General features: G+C 41.3%; 1 protein-coding gene across 6 annotated transcripts in view; it reads left to right on the forward strand.

Moving 5' to 3' along the window:
- Positions 1-17,996, forward strand: part of THADA (THADA armadillo repeat containing) — a 299,278-nt gene that overhangs the window by 216,962 nt on the left and 64,320 nt on the right. For all 6 annotated transcript variants that reach the window (XR_004971855.1, XM_036334726.1, XM_036334724.1 and 3 more), the window contains one exon: positions 8,620-8,714. Coding sequence is in view for 5 of the 6 variants with exons in the window: in XM_036334726.1 (XP_036190619.1) it covers positions 8,620-8,714 (95 nt within the window). In the remaining variant the exon portion in view is untranslated. The remainder of the gene's footprint in view (positions 1-8,619; positions 8,715-17,996) is intronic.

The following is a 17,996-nucleotide window of genomic DNA, read 5'->3' on the forward strand; positions in this document are numbered from 1 at the left end:
TGGGCCAGGCTGAGGGGCACCCGGGACACTGGTAATGTGGTTAAGGCCCTCTGTTTCTAGACTCCATCCCCTAGGAATAAACGCTGCTTTTCCCGGGGAAGCCACTGGTGCTCCCTAGTGCATGGCTGGGACATTAGGTTCCTTCCTGGACAGACTCACAGCTCATGTTTCTTGCTTTGTGCATGGCAGCTCAGTAAGAATTCCCTGTAAGTTGGTCAACCACCAGAGCAGGGCACGAACATGGCTTCACTTTTAAAGGAAAATCCAAGTAGGAGAGCTCCGGGGCAGCTTATACGTGTGTGTTATGAGTATAAACACTTGAAAAGCTTCAGACCAAGAAAGGCTGGGTGGAAGTTGGAGCATAACCTACAAATGCAGCTTTGCCATCCCCCCGCCCCAGGGAGGGCGAGGTAAACGAGCAGACCCGGGTAACCAGCCAGGCCCAGCATGCCACTGCCAGCTGGCCCCGTGTGCAGATCTAAATTCTGGATGTCACAGTGGGGGAAAATAACTTGTTTAAAAATATATATTCTGCAATTCATGACCATTTGGCATCTCGGTTTAAACAAATCCCCTATTGTTTCTCTAAGAATGCCATATGACTGTTACTTGGCTGGGGGCTGTGGTAAAAATGGAAATCAGAAGGGAGAGAGGGGTTCTCTTTGTGTAGTTTACACTTCCACATTTATATGACTGAATGTGGCCTGCATCAGAGACGTACCTCCTGGCTCCTAACCGCAGCAGCTCTTCCTTTTATAACCAAATGGAAGGAGAGGCAGGGTCTGGCTTGTGGACAGCTACCACTGCAGAGACCTGAGCTGCCTACACTGCAGAGATGGCAGCGGGATCTTGGGAGACCAGAGGAAGTAGTGAGTAGTCAGCACAATGTCCTCGGTCAAGTCAGCCATTCAGAGTGCCCTCAGAGGCTGTTTCCTAGAGGACAGGCATGACTGAGTTTTGGGGGGGGGGGTGTGTGTGTATTTTTTTAAATTGATGTCGGAGAGGGAGAGAGAGAGAGAGAAACATCAATGATAAGAGAGAATCTTTGATTGGCTGCCTCCCGCACACCACATACTGGTGATCAAGCCCACAACCCAGGCATGTGCCCGGACCGGGAATTGAACCATGACCTCCCGGCTCAGAAGTCAATGCTCAACCACTGAGCCATGCCAACAGGGCTTGACTGAGCTTTAAATAAAGGAAATGGTGGCTGGACATTGTCAAGTGGCGGGGTTCATGGGAGCCTGTATAGACTGTCTTTCCCTCTCCCTCTACTACCACTTTCCCTTGATCATTCTTTTTCTCTCCCCCCCCCCCCCCCCCACTTCTCATCTGCCTTCTCTCTCCTATTGCTCACCCACTTTCCCTCTCTTCTTCTGGTTCTCTTCTTGCCAGCCTGTTTCAGGCCGGGGCTGGTCCCCAGAACATAGCTTCAGTAACTCCACTGCTAGCTCTGTGTTGAGAAGCTGCCCGTGCTTTTTGCCCATTTTAGTTGAGAACAGAGGAGATGTGAGTAGGAGGGGGCCTGTGTAGAGCTGAGACTAGAGCAGGGGTGGGCAAACTTTTTGACTCGAGGGCCACAATGGGTTCTTAAACTGGACCAGAGGGCCGGAACAAAAGCATGGATGGAGTGTTTGTGTGAACTAATATAAAGTCAAAGTAAACATCATTACATAAAAGGGTACGGTCTTTTTTTTTTTTTTTTTTAGTTTTATTCATTTCAAACGGGCCGGATTCGGCCCGCAGGCCGTAGTTTGCCCACGGCTGGACTAGAGGATGAGCCTGCGATGGGCTGTGATGAGCCCCTGCTAGGACTCGAGACCCAGGGTCATTCTAAGCCATCAGTCTTGGCAGCTGCACCTGTTTGACTTTCTGGTCATCATTCTTCCCTGCATGTGGCACACCCCCGCCTGTGAAACTTGGCTCTTGATAACTCTCCTGCTGGAATCCCTTCTTTCCTTTCACTGGCCACATCCTCTCCTGTCTCTAAACCCCTCCCTAATGGCATTCCCTCTGGTAGTTTTTGTGTATTTTGTTTTTCTCCACACACACCCTACACACACACACACACACACACACACACACACACACACACACACACACACACACACACACACGAGAGACCATACGCTTTGCAAAGCCAGGACTTTGTCCTCTCCCTTCTTTTCTGTCCCAAGTAGGATATCCCTCATGGTGCTCAGTCAGTGTTTCTAGGTTAATAAAGTTAAGCCATGAGTCTAATCAGGATTCTAGGGGACTAGTTCCCTGGGGACTGGAATGACCTCAGACCCTGCCTCTGTGTAAGTCCAGGTGTGGTCACTTGGTTTAGTGACCTTAACAGACACGAGCAGCCGGACGGGGGCAGTGCATTCTTCTGGAAGAGTTTAGTCTGTCCCTTCCAGGGACCCCATCAAGCTTCACAGTAGTGAGTGGGGATCCCAGCTCTCCAATGTGAATTGGGCTGAGGGGGTCCCACTGGGGACTTCACCCCCTTGGAGTTTTTGGAGCTCTTAAAGGTCACTCCTAAGCTCTCCTGTTTGGGGCATTTTACTCATCCTCTATCATTTTCTGCTGTCCTTCCCCTTTGCACTTCTTGTTATTCTCCAAATATGCCATGTGCCCAAGTCTTTGGATACATGTGCTTCCTCTGCTGTGGTCACTCTGCAGATACTCCCTCCTTCTCCAGCTCTCTGCCAAGTCACTTCCTGACTCACCCAGGTACACCAAACAGTTCCTCTTCTGCCATCTTTAATTTCACTCTGTCGACCCTCCTTTGGGGCACCCATCACACTCTAGTATGATGGGTTGGTTGTATATTCCTCCCACCAAACTAGTGGCTTTCAAGTTTTTCTGATGGTCATTCACAACAAAAAAAAATACATCTTACATGTGACCTAATGTGTATCTATGTGCTGTGTGGATATATGAATATGTATATACACACATGAAATTTTGCAGTTTGAAATTTTAATGTTTATGTAAGTCTAAAAACAGTCTAAAAATGCAAGAAAAAGGGAATTTACTCAAGATTTAGCATATTTAATTTCAGGAATGTTCTCTTTCAACACATCCATCATCATTTTGGATACCAAGCATAACCCTATAGGTAACATTCAGTATAGTGCAGAGTGGCTTATTACCTGGAAAAGAAAAATAAAGGAGTTAGAACAAATCAATCAGTATTTTTACTTAAAATTAATTGCTTTTCATAAATTATTTATATCTTACATGTAAATTTATTAAAAATTTACTCTGGGTAAGGACTTTACAAGTGAAGGAAACAATTCCTTTATTAGTTTGATAGACTCTGGTTATATTTTTTCCTTCCTACCTTCCCTGGTTTGCTCTTTCCTTCCTCTTTCTTCCTCCCCCCCATTCCCTCCTTTCCTTTCTCCCTCTTATGCTGGTCACTACCCACTAGTTGATTTCATAATCAGAAAAATGGACCATAACCTACAGTTTGAAAAACACTATTCAGGACTCTAAGTTCCTTGAGGGCAGTGACTGTGTCACTGATTCATTTCATCTTCATGTTTCCAAACACTGGCACTATTCCTGGCTCTTAGTCTCCTCTTAGTAAATGTTTTCTGAATGAATGGTCCTCAGTTAGAAAGCTCTGCAGGCACTGGGATTCCGGAAGGGACAGGAGAAGTGAATAATTTATCACAGACTTCCCAAGAGCTCCTGCTGTCCCCCAGACACTAGGACCATTGTGGACGTGTCTGGGAAGCCCTGCTCTCTGCCCTGCCTTCTGCCTCCCCCCAACGTCCAGGAGAGAGGGCAGGAGGTTTAATGAAGTTCAGAGATTTCCCAAGGCAGAAACATATTAATCAGGTTCTCGGGCAGAATTTTGTCAGGAGACAAATGATATTAAAAAAAAAAAAAAAAGTGGAAGAAAGCAAGTTTCTTAACAGGCCCTTTGTTTCATTTTAGATATCTAAACTCAGTCCTCATAGTACCTGATTCCTGCTGCTCCTTCTAAAGCCACTGTTATGCTATTTTTCAGCCCATCTGTTAGACCCAGACCACTTCAGCTTTTTTAAAAACACTAAATCTTCACTATACCATGCCCCATGCCAGGGTTTTTCCATTTGGGGGTAGAAAAAAGTCCCAAGCCCACCAAAACCCTGTGGCTTGGTTTCCTGTCCAGCTGGCTTGCTCTTCCCAGGATTTTATTCCCATCATCAAAGTGGCTTGACAGACCGAGAACAAACCTCTGGCTCACCCTGAACTCACAGTGTACCATTTCCAAGTCAGAACAAACACCAAGGAAGAGTGAGAAAAAGAGGGAGAAAAAATTATTTTCCTGACTTAGAAGCCAGTTCAGAGTGAAGCCCAACACTGACTCCAGACGGGGATGTTATGTGGCTGTGGTTGTGACCGTGGCGGGGCTCCAGGGTGGAGCCATGCGTGGTGGCTGCGCGCCAGGATTTCTTTCTGAGTCAGTCTCGGAGGAGAAGCCATGGATGGGCTCCTATGTGGCCCAGATCCTCTCTGTTCCCTGGAATCGAAAGCAGCAGCATTAGAGGGAGCCTCCCATGATCTCGTTGACTACCTCAGATGGCCAGAGCTTCACAGCTATGGGAGCGGTCAGAACTGTCCCTGAAGAGTCCCAAGGTTGCCAGCCTGTGCCAGGTCCAGAGAAGATGCAGAACACTTTAGCCTGGCAGTGGGCTTTAAAGATTGCCAAACCTTCCTCTACTCGTTTAGAAAATTTAAAAAAAATATATAAACTCCACTAAAAATCTCCTTGAAGCTAAGCTCCTCATCAGACTTGAAAGTCAAGCCGGTTCCCCCAACACTTCCCTTCGTGGTTCCACAGACAGAAGAACATCCAGGTGCGAAGCTTTGCCTGTGAGGCCACATGGGAGCAGAAAGTATGTTTTTCCATGAGAAGCATCCAGCCAACACAAAGTATCCCACCTTCTGAAAGCCTGGCTTGCCTTGCTCTTGTTCCCTCCTTCTCAACACATCCTCTCATTTGCCACTCTGGTCTCCCAGGTCCCCAGCCAAGCCAGACTAATGCCTTCCCACATCTATTGCCCCCTCTCAACATAACCTTCCTTGTCAACTTTGTCTAAATTCTCCCCATCTTTCAGGGCCCAGCTGGAGTTACATCTTCATAAACCCTTTTCATTTCTCCAGTCCACCCTGATTTGTTCTTGCTCTTAACTCCTTATGTCCTCTCCCAAAGTTTGACTTTATAGTTGTCTCCGTATAACTAGACAACAGTCTCTGAGGTCAGAAATTATCTCACGTGCATCTCCCCCAGCACCTCGCTTAAAGCTGGAGGCTCAGGAGGCATTTCATTTGCTCTCTGCAGGCCATCTCCTCGCGCTATGCTAGACATCTGATGACTTACTAACCCCTGCAGGGGTTTTCTCCCTTTCTTTCTGAGTAGCCCTTTCTTTGGCAGGGATAGTCCTACCTATTAAACAGTTAAAATGCTAGAATTGCAAATGATATAATTAAAGAAGTTTTCATAGACTGTGGGCTTTTCATGGTGGAAGAATAAGGATAGGAAGTCATGACTGAGAGACCTGGGGGAAACTAGGTAGAGATAAAAAGTAGGAGAAGGATTAGGGGTAAAAAATTCAAATGGATAAAAAGTATTAAAGAATAACAAAATGGAACTGCAAGGTACTAGAAGAAAATATGGGGGGAAATTTATATAAAATTTTGGAGAAGGGTTAGACTTTGTAAGCTTGACATAAAACTCAGGAGACATAAATTTAAAAATTAATGTATTTGCATAAAACTAAATATTCTTGAATTGTAAAATAAAATTATAAGTAAAGTTAAAAGACAAGTGATAAACTGCAAAAACATATTTGTAACACGTGACAGAGATTTTCTTAATATACAAAGAATTCCTACAAATCAATAAGGAAAAGACCAACAATATAATATACATGGAATTTGAATACAGTTCACAGAAAAAAAATTCAAGTATCTTTTTTGAAAAGCATGTAAAGTGACATTCAGCCTCACTTACCTATGTAATAAAAGGCTGATATGCAAATTGTCTCCTCGGGAGTTCGACTGCTCACTATGACGTGCTGACCACCAGGAGCCGGTGCGGAACATGGTGGGTGACCAGCGGTGGCGGTGGGGCGCTGAGGGAGCGACGGAAAGAGGAAGCAGGGAGGCCAGGAGGAGGGGAACCTGATCGGCCCTGATTGCCGGTTAGGCCTAGGGACTCTACCTGTGCATGAATTTCGTGCACTAGGCCTCTAATAATAAAATAACTGCAATTTAAAACAATTTGATATTATTTTTCTCTTATCATCTTGGCAAAAGTCAGAGTTTAATAATGCACCATGTTGGCAGGTTGTGGGGAAACTAGAATTCTTACACACTGTTGGTGAAAGTGTAAATTGGTACAGTCTCTTTGGAGAGCACCTTGTCAAAATCAATCAAAAATTTTTAAATGTGAAAATATTTTGATCCCGCAATTCAGCCTCTAGGAGTTTCTCCTCTTATACGCACAAAACATGTACATTTATTGCAGCATTGTTTTCAGCACAGTATCTTACACAGTCTGAATTGTTTCAATGGGGGATTGGCACATCCATGAAATGGAGCTGTTTACAGCCATTTTTTTTAAATGAGGCAGATCTCTATGTTTTTAATAGAATGTTACCCAAAATATATTAGTGAAAGAAAGTAAGCTCAGAAATTAGTACAGCAGGTCCTCAAATACCATCATTTCCTTAATGTCATCATGTTATAACGTTGACGAGATGTTCTAGGAACTTAACTCTTGTTTATATCAATTAGGCTGTGGTCAGATTGGTTTTGTTAAACGTCCTTTCACTTGAAGTCACAGAACCTATTGACAGTGTTAAGTTAGGGCTTACTATACATAGTAAACCACTATTTATGTAAAAATAAACAAGTGGGTAGCTCTAGATAGATGCTTGTAAATGAACAGAATGTTCCTGGAAGGATATACTAAGTAGTAATAATGGGTGCCTTAGGGAACAGATTATGGGTAGAGGGTGGGGGCATGGAAAGGAACTTAATTTTCACACTGCGTCCTTTTGTACTGTTTGAATTATTTTTATACCATGCGCATGTGGTGTTACCTATTTTTTAAAACTAATTTTTAAAAAATAACGAGCGAGATGCAGGTATGAAATTAGGCCAAACATGAAGTATACATATAAACCAGGAGTGATGGCAGGGTAGGAGCCAGGGAGCGAGCAGATAATGTTGGTGAAGCAAGTCAGTGAGACAGAAATGAGGCAGGTCAGCAACAGAGAAACTGAAACAAGACCGTTTTGTTTTAAATCAAAAGTATCTGATTGCTTTCCATGCTAGAACATATGGCAGCCCTAGGATATGGGCAGTTCAGGTCAGAGTGGGAATAAACTTCAGGGAAATGGTAAACTTACAGGAAATGAGAAGAAAGGTTTAGGGATCTGTAAATGGAAATCCACTAGGCAGAACACCTGTGCCACTCCCCAATCTCATGTTAGAAGCAGAGAAGGGCAGGGAATGAACACTTAGGGGGCATCTGCCATGGGTACCAAGGTGGGCATTCCAGTTTGCTCTGCCACACCAAATACTCACAGTAACTCACAGAGGTGACTAGGTTTCCCATTGTACAGGTCAGGAGTCTGATTCAGGTCGCAGAGATAAATGGCAAAGCCAGGACTCAAACCCAGATCTGTCCCTACTGATTTTACTACTTGTGCCGAATTATTAGTACACTGAGGAGGTTTGGCCCTTTTCCTGGTCAGGATGAACTGAGGCTCAGAGCCAGGGACCTTCAGTGCCGATCTTTTTTTTTTTTTTTAATTGGTTGATTATTTTTACAGAGAAACATTGATTTGTTGTTCCATTTATTAATGCATTCATTGATTGATTCTTGTATGTGCCCTGACCAGGGATCGAACCCACAACCGGGACAATGCTCTAACCAACTGAGCTACCTGGCCAGGGCAGTGTCATTCTCAAAAGAAAGACTCCATTCTTCCTTTTGTATCTAGATCCCTACATCCGAGTCCACTTACTTGTTCCAGCCTGTGGGTCATATTGTACAATGAACTGCTCCATTTACTGAGAGAAGAAAATATTCCATGTATTAGGAATGCCTGCTCCGGTGTTTGTTAATGCTTTCCTGTGTTTGTTTTCAGCTGGTTACTTTAAGTCCGTAGATATGGTTTGTCATATGTGAGTGCAGTTTTTCTTCTCCGAAATGCTACACCAGTGATCTTCGTAACCAATGGTTTTCCCCCTAGATTTGTTCATTAAGAAGAAAATAATAGAATATGGTCCTCCCCATCACCACATCTTGTTTTCAAATAACTGAGAGACAGCATTGGTTTTTGTTTGTTTTCGGTTTATTTTACTTGTAGCCAGAGCGTAAAGTGTTACCTGTTTTATACACGCCTAGGCCCGACCTCCACCACCGGCTTTAGGATTTCCTTTTCCCACTTGACTTACTGATGTGTTCTCACCATTGGTGATTATCTGTTCTTTTCTAACATTTGCTGTAACTCCCTAAGCCTCATGACATGCCTGGTAGAAAAATACCATTTTTTTCTCTTTTCTGTGACCTAGGCCTCATGGAGAGAAAAATATCAATTTATTTTCTATTCTTTACCTTTCTAGGCAAAATCCATGTTTGGTGACCAGAGCTGTGTATATTGATATCCTCTTCCTGTTGACTCGCTGCCTTGACAAACCCACAAAAGGCAACCAGCCAGGTATGATTCATAGTTATATCATATTTTGGAATGGTTACAGGTCTTTGAAATGTAGGTGGGGTTTTGAGTGACTCTTCCACACACTCCCCCACCTTCTACTTTTGTTAAGACTAAACCACACATCGAAATTAAACATAGTGTCATATGGTTCCCTCATAGAAGCTTCTCAAGGAAACGTGTCCTTGTTTAGTTGGAAGTTTGCTGTTTACTTTCTATTGGGTCTTTCAGGGAAGAGTGTGGAATCTACTCAGATACCCTCTGTGTTTCTAAGACCTTGGCTTTTTCTTATTTCATGCATTTCCTTTGAAAGGTCATCTTTTTTTTTTTCTTTTCCCTTTTTAAACCTTTTATTTTAAAATAATTTAAGGCTCACAAATAAGTTGAAAAAATAGTGGAGAGTTCTCAGGTACTCTTCCCCCATGATGAAAGGCCATCATTTTCAATAAGAGTTCTTTCTGTTCCATTTGTGGAGATAACTGAGCTGGACTCATTTAATGTTGGAGCCTGGATATTTGAGACTGTCTCAAATCCACCCCTCGCTACCTCAAGCTCTGACTTTATACGTGTTCCTGGGTCATATATGTTTCCTGGTATGGGTCCCAGATCCACATACAATTGTTCTATTTTAATCATGATTCACAAAGTGGTTTTCTTAAAAGGGAGAAGGGCAACTCCAAATAAAATTTTTTTTGAAATGTTTATGTAAGAGGCCGCAGGAAGTGCTGTACATGAGTTCCAGGCCACAGACTGAAACTGATTTTCGTCAACACAAACTGGAATGCAGGGTAATGAGCCTGCAACTGGTTAAAATCAGCCTCTTCTAATTGATTAGGCCTGTCTGAAGGAGGCTACAATTACAGAGTCAGACTCTGAGTACAAGCAGGCCAGGCCTTTCCTCTGTTAAATTTAGTCTGTCAATGATTTGTTGTCTTCAGTAAATATATTCAGGCTGTCAGAGTCCAGCTCTGTCCAGATGGAACCCTGCTCCCAAATTCAAACCAAGTAAAAATGCTTTGAGGGGGAGGTGCGAAACCGCCTTACCCGGATCAATGCATATTAGCCCACAAAGCCCCCCTGGCCATGCAGAGGTAATAAGAACATGCCTGGACTTTCATCAGCTCCACATCCCTGCACAGGGGTAGCTGTTGTGTCCGTTTGGTAGAATAGGATCATATAGTTTTATGGCTGTAAAACAGTCCTCCTTTATGCCTCTCGTCCCAGCATAATTATTAATAGTGCCCCCTTTTACTCTTGAAAGTGTCCAGGTTTGCACAATAAATTATAGGTCACCCTAGCTATAAGACACCTCAGGGTTGTGTCCGCTTTATTTTACTCTTGAACTAACTGGGGTCCAGAGATTATAAACCAGATGTTACCAGATATAAGTTGTTTTGGGTTTCCAACATTTTTGTATTTCAATTCCAGATTCCATGTAGCTTTATAATACTTCTCTGCTTAGTGTCTAAAGGGCCTTGGCCATGAAAGAGTTGCTTATTATTCCTAAGTCCAATCAGTGGGATCCTATCAGAGTTGTGTGGTTGACTATAGTTATTAGTTTATTTGAACTAAGTTTTTCTTGACGTAGTACCATTATTTCTTGTCTGGAAGGATTAACCCTTGAATGTTGTAAATTACCCTCTCTCTTCTGTAAGTGCCTGTCCTTTAGCCCCTCCATAAAGATGACTTTGGCCATTTTGAATCTTTTTTTCCTCCAAACTCTTATCCTAGTATGACACCATAGCTCTAAATACTTTATCCTGCACTGTCCAATATGGCAGACACTGGCCACATGTGGCTCCTGAGCATTTGGGATGTGGCTGATCCAAATTGAGATGTTCCATAAGAATAAAATTAAACACCAAATTTCAAAGACCTAGTATGAAAAAAAAAGTGTTAAATTTCTCATTGGTTTTTCACTGATTATGAGTCAGAATGATTTTTTTTATATATTGGATTAAATCAAATGTATTATTAAAATTTCACTTGTTTCTTTTTGCTTTTAAAAATGTGGCTACTAGAAAAATCAAAATTACATATATGCCTCATATTATATTCCTGTTGGACAAGTACTGCTTTTGTCTGGTCCTTTGGGAATTACCCTCATAAACCACAGGATGTATGTGTATGTATCTATGTCTATCTCTATGAATGCATGTATTCATATAATACATCCACAAAACAGTAGAACAAATTGTCCTCCTTTGAGGATGAATTAGATTTTTAGAACTAACCAAATGTCAAATACAATGGTGATTAAGAGGGAAATAGCACTGTTTAGGTAAAAATAAACTTGTGAGCTTAAAATAATGAAAACTATTCTCATGTGTTTCATAAATTGTTTTCAAAGGCCATTTGAACAATAGTTAAGTATATTACCAACCAAGGTGATCACTTACTTAGATGTGTAGATTTCAACATGATTTCAGAATAATGTCATAGCATTATAGTTTACCTTGTAAGCCAAAGAATGTGCTTTGCAGCCCTGGCCGGTGTTGCTCAGTGGTTAAAGCATTGGCCCACACACCAAAGTGTTACAGGCTTCATTCCTGGTCAAGGGCACATACCTGGATTGCAGGCTTGATACCGCTGGGGCGAGTGTGGGAGGCAACCAATTGATGTGTCTTTCTGACATCAATGTTTCTCTCTCTCCCTCTCCTTCTCTCTCTCCCACACCCTCCATCCCTTCCACTCTCTCTAAAAATCAATGGAAAAGATATCCTTCAGTGAGGATTTTTGCAAAAATGAATGTGCTTTGCATCATCAGTATAAGTGCTCAGTTAATATTAGCTACCATTACTATTATTTTCATCATTATCATTATCATTATCATGGCCATGCATCTAATCTAATCCCCTGCAGCCTAGCAGAATTGTGCTCTACCCCTCACATTCACTGTTTTCCTCCTATTCTTTTTTTTTTAAATACTTTTTTATTGATTTTTAGAGAGTGGAAGGGAGAGAGATAGAAAGATAGAAACATTGATGAGAGAGAACATCAATTGGCTGCCTCCTGCATGCGCCCTACTGCGAATGAGCCTGAACCCAAGCATTTGCGCTGACCGGAATCGAACGGGCGACCTCTAGGTTCATGGAACAATGCTCAACCACTGAGCCACATCGGCTGGGCTCTTCTCCTATTCTTAAACATCTTCAGGAAAGAAGAAATGCCTGCTTTCTCAGGAAGACACTGAGGCAGAGCATCCCGGGCAGAGAATATCAGGCATCCAGTTGATTCTGTCTGCTCCTGCCCCTTTGATCTAGAAAAGGATCATTTTTTGTTGTTGTTCATTTATTTTCTTTAAGTCATGACAACTAGCATCAGACACGTTAAGCACCTACATCTGGAGATACACATGAATATGTCTTGGGCTTATAAGTAGTTGCAGTAAGGGATTACAGAAAGGAAATGTGTACCGAATACATTTGAGGCACTAAAGAATGAATGGTCATTTCTACTGGGGAGGACAGTAAGGGCTTCATAGAAGAGGTGACATTTCTCTCTATGCCTGCATCCTCATAGGATTCTTAGCAACCTTAGGAAGCTCAGTTCCTCTTGTCACTAAAAAAGAATGTAACAGAAAATTCCTTCTCGGAATGTCAAAGAGATATGTGCAGGCATTATGGTCATCGGTATTGGGAGTTTGGGAGGTGGGGGGTGAGGAGGGGAGGACCAGACTAAAGTTAAAGGCAACATATTGCTAAAAGTAGTTGTTTTACAATGGTGTGTTTATAGGGAGGTTCATTCCTCTGATTTCTCATTGTACTAATTTTACGCAATATAAGTCTGTTCGTGTGTGTACGTGTATTTCAACAGTAAATGTATCTAAATATGAAGGAGATTAATTATTCCCAAAGAAATAAAGTAATAAAGAAATAAAGTAATAAAGTAATCAATAATAAAGTAATATCAGGAAAACTTTTTTGGATGGAGGAAACACAGATCCTCTCAAATATTATTTTGTAAGTGACCTTGGAAGGCTATTCCTACCACTAACGGATCTTAGAACCACATTGAAGGGCCGGGGGCATAAACAATGAGAAAAACAGTGAAGGGGAAGGTAGAGAAGATGATTAGAAAAGCTTAAGATAATGATGTGTTTCGTGTAATTCAAACTTTTATCTTAGTACTTCCCAGTCATTTGAGGTTTTCTCAGCCATTAACTAGGTTTTAAAAATTCCAAATCTGGGGGGTTTGTTTTGAGTTGTAAAGTGATTTAAACCCACGAGGACTCTCTGTCCCCTGTATTCTTTTTCCTCTTCTGAATCCAGCTGTCATCGTTAGAATATATCAGTTTCCTGCTGGAAAGAAAATTATAGTCTCCGGTTGGAGCTGGGGGCTGAGGAAGAAAAGGCCTTGCTGCCACAGGCCTCGGCGGCTGTTGCAGGCCCGGGCAGGGACGTGGAATAGAGAGCTTTCGTTCTCAGTTTAAACCCATCTCAAATTATTTGCTCTCGGGTTGGACATTTTCCAGTGAAATATCTGTTTACTGAAATTCTATCTGAGTCTTGACTAAATATTTATCCTCTTATTCTGAGAGATGGACTTTCTATTTCTCTTTTATGTCCACACCCCTTAAATTTGTGTTTTTCATATCAATTGAATTGAACATTTTCTTTTACCAAGTATTTAAACAAGCCTCTTACCTATTTGCACTTTCTAACTTTCAGCTGAAGTTCTCCTGGTGTGTTTGTGAGGGGTTTTGCTTTCCTCGTCTCTATTTTACTAATTTTATGCAACCTGGTTCTTTCTTTTATAACTATATATGTATCACGTATTGCAGTACAGATCTTGAAGAGAATTAGTTAGTCCCAAAGAGGTAAAGAATCAACATAATGTCATAGAAATGGTTTAGGTGGAGAAGGATTTGTCCATCCTGTTCCACATCATATAAGTTATCTCAAAAGGCTATTTCTCTGAAATGTCTATTGAATGCCCATCATATTCTCATTTTCAGGAAACATTTTCAATATCATCTTTCTCATAGTCCCTGGCTGGGTAGCTCAGTTGATTAGAGTATTGTCCTGATACACCAAGGTTGTGGGGTTCATCCCTAGTCAGGGCACATACAAAAAGCAACCAATGAATGCATGAATAAGTGGAACAACAAATCGATGTTTCTTTCTCTCCCTTCCTCTCTCTTTTTAAAGATCAATAAATTAAAAAATTAAAAATATATGTCACCTTCTTGTAGAGATCATAATAATGACCAATATTTATTGAGCACTTAACTCTATGCCAAGCACTATGCAAGCATTTTGCATGCACTCATGAAGGAGGTACTAGTGGTCCTTCATTTTATTTTATTTTTTATTTTTTTAATCCTCACCTAAGGATATGTTTATTGACTTTAGAACCAAACCAACTATCAATTGGTTGCCTCCTGTACTTCTCCCCATCAGGGATGGAACCTGCAACCTTTTGGTGTATTGGATGATGCTCTAACCAACTGAGCCACCCAGCCAGGCATGGTCCTTCATTTTAGACATGAGGAAACTGAGGCACAGAGAAAACTGCCTAATGTTACATGTGTGGTAAGATAACAGAGCTTGATCCCAGTCGGTGTGGCTCAGTGGTTGAGCATTGACCTATGGACTAGGAGGTCATGGTTGGATTCCCCGTCAGGGCACATGCCCCAGTTTCGGGTTTGATCCCCAGTAGGGGGTGTGCAGGAAGCAGCCGATCAGTGATTCTCTCTCATCATTGATGTTTCTCTCTCTCTACCCCCTTCCTCTCTGAAATCAATAAAAATAAAAACAAGTAACAAATTAAAAAAGATAGCAGAGCCTGAGCTCTCCAGCCACCTACACTGTGGCCTCACAACCCATCAGGGCCCAGAGTCAAAACCACTCACTATCTCAGGAGGGGTGCCCTAGAATCCTCTTTGTTGACATAACTTCTCAGGCTTCTGCCCCTCCTGCAGGACCCGCAGGCCTCAGAGAGGGATCCCCTTTACAAGTGCTTCTAGAACAGCGGTCGCCAACCTTTTGGAACTCATGGACCACCAGTGGTCCGCAGACCACTGTTCTAGAACACATGCTTTTATGGTGACTTTTCTTGCCTGCGTTTCTCTCTCCCATCCTGAGGGTCTCTGGAGTAATGTGAGATGTACCCAGGATTGGAGCAGTTACTAGAAAGAGAAAACTTGACCATTCCTGGGCAGGCACCTGCTCTGTTTCCTTTTGAAAGTGGACCTATAGCCACTGCACGAAACACTTCCCAACACCAGGCTGCTGGTGACTGCATTTTGTGGTTACTTTGTTAGTTGGTATTTATAGTTCAGATCTCATCATTTTGCCAAATGCAATAAACATTTTGTTTTAATTGGAATGTAACTTTTTATTGTTAATATTTTCCTTCTAACTGCCTTAAAAGTTACCATCTTGTGCGCGTGAAATCAGAATTCCTAAATAGTCTACATGCCTAGTCAGTGTGCTTTGTAGATCAGTGTAAGATTAGAAGACAGACTCTCATTTATTACTGCTCCTATGTATACAGTGGAGGTTAGATCATGTAAGCCCTCCCAAGGCCAGTGGAGATGTTGATGATGGTTAAGCGGTAAAACCTGTGAGAAGTATTCAGCAATGCCTTGTATTTGTACAGCCTAGAACATGAATAATATATGTGTGACATAAATAAATATAAGGTCAATGATTTTTATACATATTAACTTCCTTTACCTAAGTTCCTGGGAAATATAGCCATTTAAACAATTACAGAGAATGAAAACATTGGCAACTTATGAACACCTGCTTTGATTATTTGGTCTAATTAGGTTAAATTTAACCAATCCCATCTGAACAAATTGAAAACAATTCATATCTGTTCCCTCGGTCATGCACTTTTATCAGCGTTAGATGCAGATGTGTTTAATATGACACACTTGGTGCTATTCTCTCAGCTCTGGGTGGGAGATAAAAGGGAATTGAGAACACATTTTTAGAGTCTTCTGGGGACTTTGTATTTCTGGGCCTGCAGCTATGAAATTTCAAGGAAAAAAAAAACAGGCTTTGTTGTCAATAAATTAGTTTTTTTCTCCAAAACACTGGGACTATCATCTGAGCTGTTGCTTTTGCCAAAAGTGTCTTTCCCAGGGACAGTGAGCTCCTAAAATAAGCGGATGGTTCCTAGCATGCCTCTCAGATGTCAGAATAATACAGGGTGTGTTAATAGACTGATAGGTTCATGTGGTGTTTATCCCTCATTAATTCTAAGCCTGGTGCTGAGTACATAGACCTACAAGCCTTAGAATTTTAAAGTTCAGAGACCACTTAATCAATAGGTAGAGTGGAAACTATAGCAATAAAGTGACTTGCCCAAAGTCACACAGCTGGTTAGTGAAATAAGCTTTTCTGGCTCCTGGTCTACTTCCCATTTCTATGACCAAAATTAAGGGCCTCACAATAGTGTGAGTTGGGCTGAGTGTCTGGAACTTAACAAAATGATGTCACAAAACCCCCTTACCCACATTTCCACCCCAGAGGTAAAATACTTGTTCAGATGAGCAACTGGGGTCTCAGATCTGTAATTTCAGGTTTGCTGTATGTTCCTGTCTTGCCCCATTCCAGCCCCCCTCATCACAGATCATCTGAAACTAGTTGCCCGTGTCAATTAAATTAGTTAAGCAAGTTATTTTTGAAAGCTTATTCTAGACATTTCATATAAATGGAATCATACATCATGTGGTCTTTTGTGTCTGGATTCCTTCTCTTATCATAATGTTTTCAGGGTTCATCCATGTTGTAGAATGAATCAACAGTGTATTCTTTTTTATGGCTGAATAATATTCCATTATATAGATATCCCACATTTTGTTTATCCATTCATCAGTTCATAGACATTGGAGTTGTTTCCCCTTTTTGCTGTTATGAATAATGCTGCTATGAAGATTCATACTTAAGTTTTTTTAGGGGGGCATATATTTTCAATTCTCTTGTGTACTTACCTAGGAGTAGAATTGCTGGGCCATATTCCATCTCTTAGTTTAACTTTTTGAGGAGTTGCCAAACTGTTTCCAAACAGACTGCACCATTTTACATTCCCACCAGCAACATATGAGGTTTCCAAGTTTCTCCACATCATCAACATCACTTATTATTGTTCATCTTTTTTATTATAGTCATCCTAGTGGGTGTGAAGTGGTATTTCACTGTGCTTTTGATTTGCATTTCCCTAATGGCTAATAATGTTGAGTATTTTTTCTGATGCTAATTGGCCATTTGTATGTCTTCTTTAGAGAAATGACTTGAGATCCTTTGCCCATTTTTAAATTGGGTTATTTGTCTTGTTATTCCTGAGTTGTAAGAGTTCCTTATATATTCTGGATACTAATACCTTATCAGATATACAATTTGCCAGTATTTTCTCCAATTCTTTAGGTTGTCTTTTTACTTTCTTGAAAATGTCCTTTGATGTAAAAAAGTTTTTAATTTGGATATAGTCTAGTTCATTTTTTCTGTTGTTGCTTGTGCTTTTGATATTATATCTAAGAAACCATTGCCTAATTCAAGGTCACGAAGACTTGTACCCATGTTTTCTTCCTAAGAGTTTTATAATTACATCTCTTAATATTTAGGTTTTGGTTCAATTTGAGTTGACTTTTGTATTGGTGTCAGGTACAGATCCTTTCTCATCCTTTTGCATGTGGCTGTCCATTTGTCCCAGCACCATATTTGAAAAGACTTATCCTTTCCCAAATGAATTGGTTTGGCACCCTGCTCAAAAAAACAGTTGACCATATAAATACATGGATTTAATTCTAAACTCTCAAAACTATTTCATTGATCTGTATATCTTTCCTTATGCCAGGACCACACTATCTTAATTATCATTTCTTTGTAGTAACTTTTAAAATCAGGATGTGTGAGTCCTACAATTTTGTTCTTCTTTTTCAAGATTGTTATGACTGGGTCCTTTACACTTTCAAACAGATCTTAGGGTCAGCTTGTCAATTTCTGCAAAAAAAGAAATACCAGCGCAGCCAGCGGGACTCAGTGGTTGAGTGTCAACCTATGAACCAGGAGTCCCGGTCAGGAAACATGCCCAGGTTGCAGGCTCAATCCCCAATGCGGGGCGTGCAGGAGGCAGCTGATCAGTGATTCTCTCTCATCATTGATGTTTCTATCTCTCCCTCTCCATTCCTCTCTGAAATCAATAAAAATACATATTAAAAAGAATCACCAACTAGGATTTTGATCGGTATTGTGTTAAACCTGTGACTTAATTTGAGGAGTATTATCATATAATATTATGTCTTCAGATATTCCGATCAGAAATCTTCTAAGA

Source organism: Myotis myotis, unplaced genomic scaffold (assembly GCF_014108235.1).
Source record: "Myotis myotis isolate mMyoMyo1 unplaced genomic scaffold, mMyoMyo1.p scaffold_m19_p_14, whole genome shotgun sequence".
Taxonomy (NCBI): Eukaryota; Metazoa; Chordata; class Mammalia; order Chiroptera; family Vespertilionidae; genus Myotis; species Myotis myotis.